The sequence below is a fragment of the Oncorhynchus masou genome, chromosome 32 (assembly GCF_036934945.1).
Source record: "Oncorhynchus masou masou isolate Uvic2021 chromosome 32, UVic_Omas_1.1, whole genome shotgun sequence".
NCBI classification, from domain to species: Eukaryota; Metazoa; Chordata; class Actinopteri; order Salmoniformes; family Salmonidae; genus Oncorhynchus; species Oncorhynchus masou.
Window position 1 is genome coordinate 13,515,567 of NC_088243.1, and position 19,180 is coordinate 13,534,746.

Here is a 19,180-nt window from a genome sequence, read left to right on the forward strand (position 1 = left end):
GGACATCTCATTGTACAACGCATTTGTCATCTGGATGGCGTTGTACCCAGATTGGAACAGAGGGAAGCTCCAGAGGAGATGACTCTTTCTTGAGGAGCTGGGCAAGGCATTGGTAAGACCTCAAATCCAGAGGAGGAAACATATCCAGGACCCCAGCTTCTGCAGCCGTCGTGAGGAGGATTCAGAAGGAGGATGCTGGTGCCCCATCCGCCCAACCCACAGAACCAACAACTCCAATACCGGAAGTAAGTGTGAGTGATGTTGTTGCATGTGTGTGTGTCTGACTCTCCTACCTTGGTCTGCTGTAACTATATATGTGAGTGAGTGAGGTGTTAGTAAAAATCCTGAACTAAATGTTTCCATTATTATTATAGATTGCAGCTGGGAGCAACAAGAAGTGATGCGATGTGTGTGGACCCAAGAAGGACAGGAAGACACAGAACACATACATCAAGTGCAAGAAATACATTTGCAGCACACACAGTAAAACTCTGTCCCTCTTGGTGTGTAGACCGGTCTTAATTTGTGTTCGATGGGGCTCATTTATCATTTCCCTAAAATACTGTATGTAAAATTTATCCTTCCAATTTGTTCAGTTCAAAGCAATAAACATCAATAGAGATGAAAACATTATTTCATTTATATTTGTTCAAGATAAACATGAATAGAGATGAAAACCTTGTTTCCTTTATATTTGTTCAAGTTAAACATGATTTATTCCACCCATGTCTTGATTATAAATTGTTTGTTTTCAAAATCACATTTTATTTAAAAAAAACAAATGCTGCTTGTATGGTCTATATTGATTGTAATTGATATAAGTCAACATAAGATATGTCAACATCTAAGTATTAAGTATTTTTATGTAAATTGTTATGGCTGTATTATTTTAAAAACCCAATAATGTTCTGGGTCCATCAGACCCACAGAAATTGGGTGAATACCAAAAACATGACCACACACACAAGGGTTAAAGTGATGTTCTCACGAGTTCAGCCTCGACCAACTTGGCCTACCCTATTCATCATTTACTTTGGACCAACTTGGCCTACCCTATTCATCATTTACTTTGGACCAACTTGGCCTACCCTATTCATCCTTTACTTTGGACCAACTTGGCCTACCCTATTCATCATTTACTTTGGACCAACTTGGCCGACCCTATTCATCCTTTACTTTGGACTGCAGTTATATGATTGATTCCTTCTATCACACTTTGGTTTCATTCAAAACACCTTGAATTACAGGTAGATAAGACATTTTTTTTACTTTTGTCAGTCAAATTCCAGGATATAATTGTGGGTAAATCAAATCTAGACTGCTTTTCCAAAACCCACAGTATGAAAATGCAAAATGGAAGAATGTGTCAAATTGATGGTAAAGAAAATACAAGATATGTTGAAGACCGACAGACGTGCCATGAAACCATAAACTATTTCATTTGAAATAGACCCTCAGAGTATTTGTTTCTCATCTCAATGACCATAGTCATAATATATAGCATACAGAGAATACATATACAGTATATCACAGAACTGCATTGATACTAGTAAATATATTACATTTAACTACTGACAGTGTAACACTGCGTAGTTTGTTTTTCACTTTGCTTTAGGGCAGGTATACCCCCTTAACCCCAACCAGTGTGCAGTGAAACACTCAGTAAAACATTTTCAGTTCTTCATGAAATGCAATGGAACCAAAACCTGCTGCACATCCTCCCTGCATACCTCCAGCCCTTACATTCCCCCTCTAACATGTAGCCACATACACAGCTAACCACTGTCCTTACGTTCCAGTCCTGTGTGTGCAGTGGGTTTTAGAAAATTCTACTCTCTATTAGTTATGTCAAATTTCACAGAAAATATGTAATACATTTTAAGAGGTGAACCTGAAAATAAAACTCAACTATAGCTTTATATCTCCCCCCCAGCAGGAGTGCAGCGCCCCTGGCGCGATAAGTGCCTTGCTCAAAGGCACAACTTTAATTAAAATGCTCAACAAGGTTTTACTGAACAGTTTAATGAATTTTACAAATATAAAGTATAAAATGAAAAGATTGAAATAAAAGGCACTTCTATGATGTTAAACAATCATCCAGACAGCGCAAGCGGTTTTCCTCAACATATTCTTAACTAAAAAAGATGCAGTTGCTGAATTGACATTACAGTTGGTAACCCTGAAATGTTATTTCACTCTGGTGTTGAAGCAACAGACTCTAGACAGAAGTATAACGTAGCTAGCATAAACTACTAATATTATGACAAATCTAAATGAGTCCAAATGTCACTTTGGCTAATGTCCAGCCTTAGATATCAGTTTCTTTCAGTCTAAACCGGAACATACTTGAATGCAGAAGAACAACACATTTACATAGTTTTTTCTTACAAATATTTAATGAAGAAACATATGGGACATTTCTGGATGAATAAGAGGATACATTGAATCATAGGGTGGAAGATCCAGCATAGAGATCGAATTCAAAAGTAATTGCCGATTGAGCCGACATATGCCGTGTTTACCGTAAATGCAGTCTCGGCAAACGCGGGAAAATTGCCTTTAAAATGTCAATTACGCTAAAGCGCAGGTCTTCCGACGTAACGGATTGAATCCATGCCTAAATTACTGACAGACAGAAGAGATGATTTGGGGACCAGGCTGTTACAACACAGCCACTGGAATCTTTCCAAGACAAAGGCACTTAAACGTCTCAGGTGAAAACGTGGCAGTTCAAATAGAAAGGAGTGAAATAACAATGAGGGGGCGGTACAGCATTTGATACACTGGTGGCAGAGAGGTAGCCTGGTCCCAGATCGGTTTGTATTCTTGACAACTCCATTGCTCATTCATTGTCAAGCCAATGAGGGTCAAGAGCAGAGATTCCATCCAAACCGCGGTGGGTCAGTCTTATTGTGCGCTTGACATAAAAAGAAAAGAGGTAATGTTTGATTCAACCGACGCGAAAACATTGCCTTTAAATGTGCATAGCTGACAAAGCATGATCGAATTGAATCCCAGCCAAAGAGTTGACACGATAGCACAAACTGACTGGCACTCAGGCTAGCAGAGGTAAATCTAACAGTGACAAGATCTTTGGTTAATGATTAGTTGTTACTAAGGAAAACATGTTTTCATCATTCGGTGTGTTATAGCTGGACCCCAGGCCATACAAACCCATTCAAGAAGTTTGTTAAGTGTAAAACAGATATTAGATCGTTCAAACATTATTTCAATTAAAAGGGTATAGGTCCTAACTTTATTCACAAGTCATTTCTGTTTTATAAGAATAATTAAATATGCACATTTCAAAACAATAACAGTAGTTACAAGAGCCAAATGACATGAAGAGCTGTTGTCGCATAACTTTTCCCTGCATATGCCTGAGGTGTATACAGCTGCTTGGACAACCCATGACCACCAGGGGGCAACAGACGGTGACAATCTGATGTTCCAGGTCATATTTTCGGCAGCCACACTGCACATATTAGGGGAGGACAGCTCAAAAATAATGCCTGGAATGAGTGGATGGAATGGCATCAAGCACATTGAAACCATGTGTTTGATACTATCCCATTACTACGAGCCGTCCTCCTCTCAGCAGCCTCCACTGCTTATCAGGGCCTGAATGAATATATATAAACCATCTGACATCAGCATTCCTACTCAGAGGCTTTCTGAATATGGGCACAGATATCACAACGCCTGAAAAAGTGATTCGCTGTGTCACATATTTGGGATGGGACCCAGGCAAGGAACTTTGAACTAGTCATAAAAAGGTAGAAGAGAGTGTTGTATGAGCATATTTACATCATTACAGAAAAGGCACGTGTGGTAGGTGTTGGTTCATGGGTTTTGTCCTGGTTGATTTACTTTGTTCTCAAGGAGAGAGAGAGAGAGAGAGAGAGAGAGAGAGAGTGTGTTTATGTACATGGAAGCTGAGGCAGAGATTAAGGTGGATGATTTGAAAATCGGGAGCAGGTAGGTAGGTCTACTTGATGAGCTTGTTGGCTCGCTGGTTGGCTTCATCGATACGTGCTTTGTTTATGTCCGCCTGAGGGGGGAGAGACAACACACACCAGGTGAGTGGTGGCTCAATATCAACATGACTCTTTCTTAGTGAAACAGAAGGCCGCCTGACAGTAGAGCCCTATGTTAGGCATCCTCGTGGTACACAAGACAAATATACTGTACCACACCCAAGAAAAAGCTAGCGGAGGTGTATGAAGATGACAAACTAAACTGTAGAAAACAATCTCTGCACCTTTAATAGGCAGAACTTCTGGTCACAAAGACCTTCGTCAGAGCATACTGGTAGTATAAGCCCCATAAGCTCTAGGAGTGTGAGACAGTGTATGGCGAACACAAGCCCAGCCATGACGACAACCCACCTTTTCTGTGATGCGGTCGATGTGTTTGTTCTGCTTGTCAAGCTCAGAGCCCATGTCACTGGCCATGTTCTTCAGGTTCCCTATGATGCTGCCCACCTGATCCAGGTTCTCCTCCATCTCATCCTCCCGAGCATCGTTGGTAATCCTGGGGGAGTTAAGGAGCCACATGACCGCACATATCTACTATTCTCAGTGTCAAAACACAATCATGAGACTATTTGCCATTGCTTGATAACCCTAACCGTGTGGTGTTTTCAGATCTGAAGGGACTGGGTAAGTAGAAGCTATGTTGTGGAGTTTCCACCACATTCCCTCCACCTCACAGATCTGAAAGGACTGGGTAAGTAGAAGCTGTTGTGGAGTTTCCACCACATTCCCTCCACCTCACAGATCTGAAAGGACTGGGTAAGTAGAAGCTATGTTGTGGAGTTTCCACCACATTCCCTCCACCTCACAGATCTGAAAGGACTGGGTAAGTAGAAGCTGTTGTGGAGTTTCCACCACATTCCCTCCACCTTACAGATCTGCGAACATTTTAAAAAAGGGCAAAGGGAGCAAAAGCAAGTTGGATCAAGCTGATCGTTTGTAACTAGTTGTGTATTATATGGTTGACTGGCTTCACCCACCTCTTGATGTAGGGTCCAGAGCCCCCCATGGGCTGCTGCTGGTTGGCTTGTCCGTTATGGATGCCCGGGGGTTGCCTGGACACCACCGAGCCATCCCCTCCCTCTCCTGTACCATCACCTGTTCCCCAGGTACGCTTGTACTTAGAATCATGCTCTATGGATGTCACCCTGAGGAAGAATCAAGTCGGTCCGTCAATCAACGGATCATTAAATCATTAGTCAGTCCATTATTCAAGTCAGTCCATCAATCAATTCATTCATTCAAGTCAATGAATTCAGGGGGGCTGAGGAAGGTAAATTGGGTGGGCTTTATACCGATGGACTATGTACAGCTGCAGCGATCGGTTAGCTGCTCAGATAGCAGATGTTTGAAGTTGGTGAGGGAGATAAAAGTCTCCAACTTCAGCAATTTTTGCAATTCATCCAGTCACAGGCAGCAGAGAACTGGAAGGAAAGGCGGTCAAATGAGGTGTTGGCTTTAGGGATGATCAGTGAGATACACCTGCTGGAGTGCGTGCTACAGGTGGGTGTTGCCATCGTGACCAGTCAACTGAGATAAGGCGGAGCTTTACCTAGCATAGACTTGTAGATAACCTGGAACCAGTGGGTCTGGCGACGAACATGTAGCGAGGGCCAGCCGACTAGAGCATACAGGTCGCAGTGGTGGGTGGTATAAGGTGCTTTAGTAACAAAACGGATGCACTGTGATAAACTGCATCCAGTTTGCTGAGTAGAGTATTGGAAGCTATTTTGTAGATGACATCGCCGAAGTCGAGGATCGGGGGATCGGTAGGATAGTCAGTTTTACGAGGGTAAGTTTTGCAGCGTGAGTGAAGGAGGCTTTGTTGTAAAATAGAAAGCCGACTCTAGATCTGATTTTGGATCTGATTTTGGATTGGAGATGTTTGATATGAGTCTGGAAGGAGAGTTTGCAGGTACTAGGTACTTAGAGATGTCCACATATTCTAGGTCGGAACCATCCAGGGTGGTGGTGCTAGTCGGGCGTGCGGGTGCAGGCAGCGAACGGTTGAAAAGCATGCATTTGGTTTTACTAGTGTTTAAGAGCAGTTGGAGGCCATGGAAGGAGTGTTGTATGGCATTGAAGCTCGTTTGGAGGTTAGATAGCACAGTGTGTGCAAGGAAGGGCCAGAAGTATACAGAATGGTGTCGTGTGCGTAGAGGTGGATCAGGGAATCGCCTGCAGCAAGAGCAACATCATTGATATATACAGAGAAAAGAGTCAGCCCGAGAATTGAACCCTGTGGTACCCCCATAGAGACTGCCAGAGGACCGGACAACATGCCCTCCGATTTGACACACTGAACTCTGTCTGCAAAGTAGTTGGTGAACCAGGCAAGGCAGTCATTAGAAAAACCGAGGCTACTGAGTCTGCCGATAAGAATATGGTGATTGACAGAGTCGAAAGCCTTGACCAGGTCGATGAAGACGGCTGCACAGTACTGTCTTTTATCGATAGCTGTTATGATATCATTGAGTACCTTGAGTGTGGCTGAGGTGGACCCGTGACCGGCTCAGAAACCAGATTGCACAGCGGAGAAGGTACGGTGGGATTCGAGATGGTCAGTGATCCGTTTGTTGACTTGGCTTTCGAATACCTTAGATAGGCAGGGCAGGATGGATATAGGTCTGTAACAGTTTGGGTCCAGGGTGTCTAACCCTTTGAAGAGGGGGATGACCGCGGCAGATCTCAGATGATACGAAGGAGAGGTTGAACAGGCTGGTAATAGGGGTTGCGACAATGGCGGTGGACAGTTTCAGAGATAGAGGGTCCAGATTGTCAAGCCCAGCTGGTTTGTATGGTTCCAGGTTTTGCAGCTTAACCCTCTCGGATATCCCTAGCGGCCAAACCCTCCCTAACCCGGACGAAGCTAGGCTAATTGTGCGTCGCCCCATGGACCTCCCGGTCGCGGCCGGCTGTGACAGAGCCTGGGCTCGAACCTCTCTGGTGGAACAGCTAGCACTGCGATGCAGTGTCTTAGATCACAGCGCCAACCGGGAGGCCCATGATCACGTTGTTTTGACCTCATGATCTGTTTCGGATAGAAAAAGGTTGTCACTAAAGCGGTAAATTGGAAGCATAAACAGAGAGCGGCCTTCTTGTTCTTTACAAGATAGAAATGTAAACATTAAGAAACAGAATCAACATTACAAGAACAAAGTACAACACAAAGTCACATGACTCATTTCCAGAAGTGAGAGAGAGAAAAAAAATGGCGTGCTACGCTTGTGTTGTAGCTTGGTGATAAGAGGGGTGTCCAGTACCTGTCACAGGGGCAGACACAGAGGCCACAGCACTTGGACATGTCAGTCAGGTTCTTCTCAGCCTTCCTCATGTCCTCGTTGATCTGGTCCATACCCTCCTCTGTACGTCTCAGTTGCTCTGTCATGCAACCAGGACAAAACAGCAAAGACCCATCTCAGGGAAATGAAACACTAAAACCATATTAATTTATTTATTTAAACCAAGTTACAAAACTGCTTAACAATAAGATGTTCTGTAAAAAAAAAGAAAAAAAGATGGCATTCTTAAGAGCTGGTACTCTGTAGTGAACGCCGACTCACCCCCCTGTTGGTCCAGCATGTCGATGGTGTTGACACCAGTCTCCCTGGTCTGAACACAGGACAAGCACCACATTAGGAATTCAAAGACCACAGTTCAGCTAACTTCAGCAACACAGAAATATGCAACATGTAAAGTGTTGGTCCCATGAGTTGAAATAAAACATCCCAGACCTTTTCCAAACACACAAAAAATCTCAAAAATAATGTTGTGCACAAATTTGTTTACATCCCTTTTAATGAGGATTTCTCCTTTGCCAAGATAATCCATCCACTTGACAGGCATATCAAGAAGCTGATTGAACAGCATGATCACTACACAGGTGCACCTTGTGCTGGGGACAATAAAAAGGCCACTAAAATGTGCAGTTGTGTCCCACCACAATGCCACAAATCTCAAGTTGAGGGAGCGTGCAATTGGCATGCTGACAGCAGGAATGTCCAACAGAGCTGTTGCCAGTGAATTTCTCTACCATAAGCCACCACCACCCTAATTTTAGAGAATTTGGCTTGTACGTACAACCAGCCTCACAACCACATGTAACCACGCCAGCCCAGGACATCCGGCTTCTTCACCTGCGGGATCTTCTGAGACCAGCCACCCGGACATCTGATGAAACTGGGTTTGCACATCCCAAGAATTTCTGCACAAACTGTCAGAAACCATCTCAGAGAAGCTAATCTGCATGTTCTTTGTCCTCAAGAGTCTTGACCTGACTGTAGTTTGGTGTCGTAACCAACTTCACAGGGGACAAAGACACAACTTTGATGGCCACTGGCACGCTGGAGAAGTGTGCTCTTCATGGATGAATCACAGTTTCAACTGTACCGGACAGATAGCAGACAGCGTGTATGGATAAGTTTGGGCGAGTGGTTTGCTGATGTCAACGTTGTGAACAGAGAACCCCACCGCCACCATGGGGCAATGTATGGGCAGGCATTAGCTACGGACAATGAACACAATTGCATTTTATCGACAGCAATTTGAATGCACAGCGATACCGTGACGAGGCCCAGTGTTGTGCCATTCCTCCGCCACCATCACCTCATGTTCCAGAATGGAACTCTCCACATAACAAGGATCTGTACACAATTCCTGGAAGCTGAAAATGTCCCAGTTCTTCCATGGTATACATGCTCACCAGACATGTCATCCACTGAGCATGTTTGGGATGTGCTGGATCGTTGCACAGCCATTGAAGAGTGGGAGAACATTCCACAGGCCCCAGTCAACAGCTTGATCCTGCTGCAGACCAGATACTGACTGATTCTGACCCACAACCCTTACCTTTCATGCATTTATATTCCCAGTCATGTGAAATCCATAGCTTAGGGCTTAATTAATTTACTTAAAATGACTGATTTCCTTACATGAACTAACTCCGTGAAATCTTTGAGATTGCTAAAATATTTGTGTTCAGTGTACTTCTTTCTGTATGTAATGACAGAGGGCTTGTGTTGGGCTAGACTGTTAGAGCAATAACAACGTTTGTCTCACCTCCTCGGCCATCTGTAGCATCCGCCTGGTGCACTCCAAGGACTGTAGAGGACAAAATAGACACAATAAGGTCTTATTGTAAGGTACCGGTAGGTAATAGGCTCAGCCAGAAGAGGACTGCCTGGTTCCTCTCTAGGCTTCTTCCTAGGTTCCTGTTTTTCTAGAGTTTTTCCCCAGCCACTGTGCTTCTACATCTGCATTGTTTTCTCTTTTGGGAGTTTTAGGCTGTGTTAAAAACTTATTGACAACTGTTGATGTAAAAAAAGGGCTTTATAAAATACATTTGATTGATAGCGCAATAGAGTGTTACCTAGCCTGTAGAACATGACAGCTGAACAGACACAAATGATAGACACCTTACAGAGTCCTTTATCCTTGTTTTGATTGAGTCTTTCAGGGGTACAGACATACACGACAAAAAGGCTCTAGACTAGAGCCTAGGTAATATGAAATGCTTCTTGGGTAGTAGTCAATTCCCAGGACAGGCGCGAAGCCTATCGCAAATTGTTCTAATTTTAAAATCTGTTAGGTGAGCCCGACATGGTTCTCTATTTAACAGGCCCACAGAGACTCAGATCTTAAGTAGTTGACATATGGCTGAACTGTGCCTGGTCAGGTAGATTAACCATCTCCCACAGAGCAGCAGCACAGTCCCACAGAGCAGCAGCACAGTCCCACAGAGCAGCAGCACAGTCCCACAGAGCAGCAGCACAGTCCCACAGAGCAGCAGCACAGTCCCACAGAGCAGCAGCACAGTCCCACAGAGCAGCAGCACAGTCCCACAGAGCAGCAGCACAGTCCCACAGAGCAGCAGCACAGTCCCACAGAGCAGCAGCACAGTCCCACAGAACAGCAGCACAGTCCCACAGAGCAGCAGCACAGTCCCACAGAGCAGCAGCACAGTCCCACAGAGCAGCAGCACAGTCCCACAGAGCAGGAGCACAGTCCCACAGAGCAGCAGCACAGTCCCACAGAGCAGCAGCACAGTCCCACAGAACAGCAGCACAGTCCCACAGAGCAGCAGCACAGTCCCACAGAGCAGCAGCACAGTCCCACAGAGCAGCAGCACAGTCCCACAGAGCAGCAGCACCAGGTCACATGATAATGTTATGATGGAATGCAGCCAGTGCAGGCGAGTCAGGTGAGACGCCCTATTAATAACATGACTGAAAGGCGTAGCCTACAGCAGAGAAGGTAGAGGGGGAAATGACGTCGTAATCAGCATGAACTGTTATACCATATCACCTCAACATAGAGTTGAAAATGATTAAGCCCCTCGGACACATTTCTAAGCCTGCTTTGTGTCCGAACCATTCATACCCATCTCTCTCTGTGTGTGTGAAGGGTTCCTCCCAGGATCATTTATGGTGGTTCTGATTATTGAGGGGGGTGTCCCAGAGGGGGGCTGTGCTCCCGTTTGGGTTAAATGAACACCTGTAACTGACTGTTCCTAAAATCTAGAGCCTTAAATGATAATCACCATTTTTCAAATGGTCAACCGAACAGGGACCATGAGAGGCAGGCAAGAGTCATTCACAGTGACTGTGTTGACCAGGTCTGGAATTTCATGAATTTATTATTTTTTTTCCCCCAAGAGATGCCCAATCCACCAGGGCACCAAGGCCATTAACCAAAATAGACCATGAAGTGGATTTGAAAACCAAACAACCAAAACAAACAGCAATTGAATCTTCACATGCTAGGAATATGGTACTGTTAACAGTTGATGTTACTCTTCAATAACACAGACCCCAAAGCAAATCAGGGGGGGGGGGGCTAGGTTTATTCAAAGAGAACAAATCATGATGGGTGGTAGATGGTAGCTGCATGCTCCCCTGTCCTCAGTGATTCTGAACAAAGTAACAGGATGTCATTTATAATCCCACCCTTTCCTGTGGTTGACCAATTAGAAGTCCTTGCAGTACAACTGGGTCAATGGCCAAATAAGCATTCTGCTCCTGACACAACATGCAGACGATTCAGGACGGACAGCTTTACAGACCAATGGAAATAGTTGTTTTTCAGTTCATCGTTAATTCTAGTCCTCTCGTCCCCTGCATTGTGTATTTATCGTCGACATATTATTATAGTCCCAAATACTACACTTTTTTACTACTTCAATACACATTTGGACTATGTAAAGGAGTGCAGTAATTTCTAAAACGGTTCACCCGATATGGGTGAACATATCCTCAAATTAAAGCTGACAGTCGGCACTAACCCCAGCGTTATTCTATCTTTTCAAATCCTGGAGTACAGAGCCAAATTAAAAAGAAAAAAATAAGTGCATATGCACACATTAGCAGTCAAAAGTAGATACAATTTGATTTGTATTTGTCACATGCGCCAAATACAACAGCTGTACAGACAGTTTGTTAACAAGACATTTGTGGAGTGGTTGAAAAACGAGTTTTAATGACGCCAACCTAAGTGTATGTAAACTTCAGACTTCAAATTGTATAATACAGTGCATTCAGAAAGTATTCTGACCCCTTGACTTTCCACATTTTGTTAAGTTAGACTTAATCTAAAATGGATTTAAATTGCCCCCCCCCATCAATCTACACACAATACCCCATAATGACAAATCAAAAACAGTAAAAAATAAAGGAAACACTAAAATAATACGTTCTTTACGTAGTTGAATGTGCCGACAACAAAATCACACAAAAATTATCAATGGAAATCAAATTGATCAACCAACGGAGGTCTGGATTTGGAGTCACACTCAAAATTAAAGTGGAAAACCACACTACAGGCTGATCCAACTTTGATGTAATGTCCTTAAAACAAGTCAAAATGAAGCTCAGTAGTGTGTGTGGCCTCCATGTGCCTGTATGACCTCCCTACAATGCCTGGGCATGCTCCTGATGAGGTGGCGGATGGTCTCCTGAGGGATCTCCTCCCAGACCTGGACCAAAGCATCCGCCAACTCCTGGACAGTCTGCGGTGCAACGTGGCGTTGGTGGATGGAGCGAGACATGATGTCCCAGATGTGCTCAAATGGATTCAGGTCTGGGGAACGGGCGGGCCAGTCCATAGCATCAATGCCTTCCTCTTGCAGGAACTGCTGACACACTCCAGCCACATGAGGTCTAGCATTATCTTGCATTAGGAGGAACCCAGGGCCAACTGCAACAGCATATGGTCTCACAAGGGGTCTGAGGATCTCATCTCGGTACCTAATGGCAGTCAGGCTACCTCTGGCGAGCACAGAGGGCTGTGCGGCTCCCCAAAGAAATGCCACCCCACACTATGACTGAGGCCAAAGAGTTAAATTTTGGTTTCAAAAGACCAGATAATCTTGTTTCTCATGGTCTGAGAGTCCTTTCGGTGCCTTTAGGAAAAACTTCAGTGGGCTGTCATGTGCCTTTTACTGAAGAGTGGCTTCCGTCTGGCCACTCTACCATAAAGGCCTGATTTGCTGAGTGCTACAGAGATGGTTGTCCTCCCTAAAGGCTATCCCATCTCTACAGAAGAACTCTAGAGCTCTGTCAGAGTGACCATTGGGTTTTTGGTCACCTTCCTGACCAAGGTCCTTCTCCCCCTATTGCTCAGTTCAGCCGGGCGAACAGTTCTAGGAAGTCTATCAATATTTTAAGTTAAACGTTCTTATCGGTTGCATCAGATGCACTCATTTTTTTATGTACAGTTGCATGAATTTGGGTTCTATCATCCTACAACTATCCCAGAGTCTGTTTGGAATATTTCTCACACAGAACGACAAGCCACGAGGTGGCACAGCACCCCTCAGGTTATTTGTGGAGAACCCTGATGTGTGGTACATTAAGCAGGTTACTATGACAGTTTACCCCATGCCATGTTGGACTAAACCCAGTACATAGGTATCAGTCAGTCAAGTCAGGCAGCAAGGAGAGAAAGAGAGACAGACAAACAGGTAGGTAAGAGATACAGATAAATCAGAATGGCAGAGGACCACACTATTAGTTTTAACTTCTTCGGGATAGGGGGCAGCACTTTCACTTTTGGATGAATAGCATGCCCAAATTAAACTGCCTGCTACTCATCATAGTAGATTTGGATAGAAAACACTGAAGTTTCTAAAATTGTTTGAATCATATCTGTGAGTATAACAGAACTTATGTAGCAGGCAAAACCCGGAGGACAAACCATTCAGAATTATTATTTTTTTTTGGGGGGGGGGTTCACTGTCTTTTCAATCTGTTTTCATTGGGAAACCAGATTTCTAAGGGACTTGCTTGCAGTTCCTACCGCTTCCACCAGTCTTTAGATATTGGTTGAGGTTTTTCCTTTGTGTAATGAAGTACGGCCATCTTGAATGAGAGTCACTTGAAGTGGACTGTTTGAGGCGTGTGACTAGAAAAGTAGTGTCAGTTTTTCTTTTTGTATTGAACACAGATCATCCCGTCTTCAATTTTATTGATTATTTACGTTTAAAAATACCTACAGTTGTATTACAAAAGTAGTTTGAAATGTTTTGGCAAAGTTTACAGGTAACTTTTGAGATATTTTGTAGTGACGTTGGAACGCGCCAAATAAATTGACATTTTGGATATAATCGAACAAAAGGACCATTTGTGATGTTTATGGGACATATTGGAGTGCCAACAAAAGAAGCTTGTCAAAGGTAAGGCATGATTTATATGTTATTTCTGCGTTTTGTGTCGCGCCTGCAGGGTTGAAATATGCTACTCTTATTGTTTGCTGTTGTGCTATCGTCAGATAATAGCATCTTATGCTTTCGCCGAAAAGCCTTTTTGAAATCTGACATGTTGGCTGGATTCACAATGAGTGTAGCTTTAATTTGCTATCTTGCATGTGTGATTTAATGAACATTTGATTTTTATGGTAATTTATTTGAATTTGGCACTCTGCATTTTCCCTGGCTTTTGGCCAGGTGGGACGCAAGCGTCCCAGAGAGATTAACAAAACAGTACACTAACTTAGATCTGAATAAATTATTAGCTGTGCTCAGTAAGCAAAGAGTACGAGTTTTTCCCCCATCAATGTGTTACTGCTTCTCTATAGGAGTTGACACAGGAGCGAAGCTAATACTGCCACATAACACTTCCCCCATTCCCAGCATTAGTGTCTCCATGGATACGGGTGGCAGCTGTACCTCATCGGTCACTTGGTTGGCCCTCATGGTGATCTCTTCCGCTGACATATCCGCCATTTTACTGCTGTCGAAGTTGAAGGCTCCTCCTGTCACACCAAGCTCTACACTCTGAGGCCTGGGGGAGAGAGGGGTGGCCGGATAGAGGGATGGAGAGAGAAGGGTTCATACGTTAATGTTTCAAGAACACAAATATCCATTTGAACATGACTGAAAGGTACCATTGAACTTTGCGGACAGAATCAACATACTATGTAACTTTACAAAAAAACAATGGTTCAACTTTGGTCTCAACAAAGTGGGAAAATGAGATTCCTTTCCTGGCAGCCCAGAGGGGTCTATGGGGTTTGAATGTTGTGTGGAAAAGGAAACTAAAAAAGTTGACCGACTGAGATAGAAAGACAAATGAGCAGCATTTTTCTGTGCCTACAGACAGCAGTAGGTTAGTTCCTTGTCAGTACCGTTATGGCTTGGTGTCACAGACAGCACGGTTACAATGAGGAGGCTGGTGATAAGGAGAGGCTGATAGAGAAATTAAGATGTGTTTGAAACATCATTAACATGCCAGTCAGGAACACACAGCACTGAACGATGAAACGCTTGGTGTGGACAAGCTGCACCAGATTCTCCACCATGACAGTGTTTTTAGACACGTTTTAGTGTGTCCAATATCTAAACTAGCATATGGCTTAGAATGTAGTGATGGGGGCAAACAATTATACAGTTTGTCAACTATATACCGTCAAATGTAGCCTAAGTCCCAATATTATTAATATTTCTCCAGTTGGCTGTACCTGCACCAAAACTCCAGTATTTTTCCTTCACATCTTGTTCGCCATCTCCTTTTTAAACAAGAAGCCAATTTGTTTTCAACACTTATTTCCATAACTGATCAAAACTCATTTTCTCAGGGCTCTCTCGAGTCCCTCTGCAGTAGACATATTGTGAGCAATACGTTCGAAACATCATATCGCAATAAACTCACAGTATTGAATAGTTCAGTTGTGTATATTGTTTAATTTTATGAAATGATTTTATTTCAAATAATCATCTCTATAGAGCTGCTGCCTATGTGGTCTGACAAAAGTCACTATTTTAGTAGTTCAAAGTATACTAAACAAAATGTAAAATGTAACAATTTCAAAGATTGATGTCCTTATATGAATTGTACAGTCAATTGAAAGAACTGTATTAGGTCCTAATCTATGGATTTCACATGACTGGGCAGGACTGCAGCCATGGGTGGTCCTGGGAAGATATAGGACCAGATCACTGGGGAGCCAGGCCTACCCACTGGGGAGCCAGGCCCACAAAAGAGCTTTAAAAAGAGACAGAATGCTGTTTAACCTCTTGAGACTAGGGGGAAGTATTTTGATGTTTGGATGAAAAACATACCCAAATGAAACTGCCTATTTCTCAGGCCCAGAAGCTAGAATATGCATACAATTGGCAGATTAGGATAGAAAACACTAATATTTCCAAAACTGTCAAAATATTGTCTGTGAGTATAATAGAACTGATATTACAGGCGAAAATAAATTAACTCTAGACCAACTTTACTCCACACACAGAGACACAAAGCTCTCCCCCGCCCTCCATTTGGCAAATTACCATAATTCTATCCTCCCGATTCCAGCTTACAAGCAAAAACTAAAGCAGGATGTACCAGTGACTCACTTAATACGGAAGTGGTCAGATGATACACTACAGGACTGTTTTGCTAGCACAGACTGGAATATGTTCCGGGATTCATCCAATGACATTGAGTATACCACCTCAGTAACCACCTTCATTAATAAGTGTAATGACAACGTCGTCCCCACAGTGACCGTCCCAACCAGAAGCCATGGATTACAGGCAACAGCCGCACCAAGCTAAAGCCTAAAGCTGCAGCTTTCACGGAGCGGGACACCAATCTGGACGCTTATAAGAATTCCTGCTATTCCCACAGACGAACAATCAAAACAGGCAATGCAGCAATATAGGAGTAAGATTGAATCAGACTACACTAGATGTGGCTGGGTTTGCAAGCTATTTTGGACTACAAAAGAGAAACCAAGCCGTGAGTTACCCAGTGATGTGAGCCTACCAGGCGACCTAATGACTTTTGTGCTCGCGTCATGGCAAGCAACATTGAAGCATGCATGAGAGCCCCAGCTGTTCCGGTCAACTGTGTGATCACGCTCTCTGTAGCTGATGTGAGCAAGACCTTTAAACAGGTCAACATTCACAATGCCGCGGGGCCAGATGGATTTCCAGGACGTGTGCTCAGAGGAAGCACGGACCAACAGGCAAGTGTCTCCTCTGACGTTTTTAGCAGATGACCATAGTCCCTGTGCCCAGGAAAGCAAAGGTAACCTGCCTAAATGACTATCTCCCTATAGCACTCATGTCAGTAACCATGAAGTGCTTTGAAAGGCTGGTCTTGGCTCACATCAACACTATTATCCCACAAACATTCCAATTCGCATACCGCCCCAACAGATCCACTGATAATGTCATCTCAATCGCACTCAACACTGCCCTTTCCCACCTGGACAATAGGAACACCTATGTGAGAATGCTGTTCATTGACTACAGCTCAGCTGTACCAACACAGTCGTGAAGAGGGTACACAGAACCTATTCACCCTCAGGAGACTGAAAAGATTTAGCATGGGTCCTCAGAACTGAATGTGTTCCAACTGAAATGCGTCTTCCGCATTCAACCCAACCCCTCAATCAGAGGTGAGGGGGGCTGCCTTAAATCGACATTCACGTTGTCGGGGCCCGGGGAACCGCCTTGCTCAGGGGCAGAACGACAGATTCTACCTTGTCAGCCTGTATATAGCCTCGCTATTGTTACTTTACTGCTGCTCTTTAATTATTCTGTTACTTTTTTTGGTGTGTGGGGGGGGGGGGGGGGTGTATTTTTCTTACAACTGCATTGTTGGTTAAGGGCTTGTAAGTAAGCATTTCACTGTAAGGTCAACATCTGTTGTATTCCTCACATGTGACAAATACAATTTGATAATGAAATTGTGTATCGATTTTTGTATGTTTTCCAGATACATGGATCAAGAGGGACAACACCTTTACAACCAGTTTCTGATGTCAGTCCCTGATGGCAAGGCAGACACCATCATTGCAGCCATCAAGGAGATGCTGCACATCAAAAAGATACCAACAGAGAAATTGTACGGCCTGGGCACTGATGCTGTTGCAGTGATGACTGGTATGGACTACAAAGATTTAGAATTAACTTTTTTAAAATATATATATATACATATATATATATATGGCATGTCTGGAGATAAATTGGATGCGCGCTGTGTTAAAATAAGCAATGCGGCTTGGTTGGGTAGCGATGAGACAAGATAGTAGTTACTAACAATTGGATACCACGAAAAGGGGGTCTTTTTTTTAAGCTGTGTCGTTGGCTAGCTCCTCTTAACAGTGTCCTGATGAGAGGGCACATGTTCTATGCCATGGATGTATCCAAATAAATTATAAATTACACTAGAAAACAGCTTAAACACCGACTGGGTCGCGTCTCTGGCAACCCAACCAATAGAACGAATGACCAGCCAGCTTGGGTAGCACCCCAATACTTATGTCGGGACTATATCTTGTGGTAGGATGAAATAGTATGAATAAATCATCCAAAATAACGTTAATTAAAATATGTCAATCATTATTTTTTTATATGTTGGTAACCCGTTGTATAAACGTGATAATGCCCTCGAAGCCGGTGTTTGGAGAATATGTTGGCAAAGTTTGCCAGGCCTCGACTTGGTCTCGGGCCTAACACCCGTGCCAATATCCTACAAACCCGGCTTCGAGGGCATTATCACTTCAATACCACAGCCCTTCGTGCCTTACTGCTTAAATAAATAACCCTTAATGTGGATGTGCTGACATTGTATGAGTTAGCTAACTAGCTGGATATGCAGGACGTCAGTTGGCAAGAAGTTTACAAGTTCAGTAGCTAGCTAGTTTATTGTAACAAGAGCGAGCAAGGTGATCGCAGACAGACTAACAACACCCAACCAATGAGTTGTTAGCTAGCCTAGATAGCTGGCGAAGTTAAACTAAAATTGGTGAAAAAGTTGTCTTGAGAGTAACCTGTAATACATAAGAGTTGCAATACCTTGAAAAACATTGTTAACAAGTTTACTTGCACTGGACTAACTTAGTTATTTCGCCTGACGTAAATAAAAAGTTATTCCTGTAAAGTTTCTTTGTACTGTTGGCTAGCTCAAGGTGCCACTATGCGAGCAGTCTAGTTCCTCTTCAACACAACTCAGTCGCATAAAACTCCCCGTCAGATGATAATTTAACTGATGAACACATACTGAAAGACGGTTATCTTCTGAATGACAGCTACTTACTGCTAAGCTTCTCAAATAGAAAGCCCTCCTCCTTTTTGTTATCTGTACGTGATATTTGCAATTTCTGAAATTCCTTTAGATAGTGTCGACGAAGCGCATATCCTGTTTCCACAAGTGGAAGAAAGCGATCCTGCGCATGCGTTGGAGCGCACCTAAAACAACAGCGTTTCTGTAGCCTTCTTTTCACACGGCAGAAGTTGTGGTTATTGTTTTGACCTTTGATCACAAGTTGATTATATACCAAATAAATCTTATATTCCTGTCAGTTGAACTTAATATGAAACATACATTTTCAAAAAAAATTGTCAACTAATTTCTACCACTTCTCTCAAAAAATATATATACTTTTGAGCCCTTATGAACGAAGCCTTAATGCGTTGGCATTTGTATTTCGGAATGCCAAGGAAATGAATGCATTTTTAATCAAGTTCCTCCCTCTCTTCTTCAAGAGTGCATTGATGGGAAAAGTAAGTAAGTGGTGAGCTATCTCATGAATTAATATGATGTAATTTAGGTGAGTGGACACCTGCAGGGTGGGCAACTCCAGTCCTCGAGGGCCTGATTGGTTAAAATATGTAATAATTTAGTAATCTTTATGCAACATATGTTTGTGTGAACCCA

General features: G+C 43.4%; 1 protein-coding gene across 1 annotated transcript; it reads right to left on the reverse strand.

The window, feature by feature from the left end:
* Nucleotides 1-2,006: 2,006 nt before the first annotated feature.
* Nucleotides 2,007-18,698, reverse strand: LOC135525611 (synaptosomal-associated protein 23-like). The gene is made up of 8 exons (XM_064953335.1): nucleotides 18,560-18,698; nucleotides 14,194-14,308; nucleotides 9,093-9,134; nucleotides 7,598-7,646; nucleotides 7,298-7,415; nucleotides 5,015-5,182; nucleotides 4,389-4,533; nucleotides 2,007-4,051 (listed from the first exon to the last, which is right to left on the reverse strand). Exons 2-8 carry the CDS (start codon nucleotides 14,248-14,250, stop codon nucleotides 3,989-3,991), a joined length of 642 nt encoding a protein of 213 aa, XP_064809407.1. The 5' UTR covers nucleotides 14,251-14,308; nucleotides 18,560-18,698; the 3' UTR covers nucleotides 2,007-3,988.
* Nucleotides 18,699-19,180: the final 482 nt, after the last annotated feature.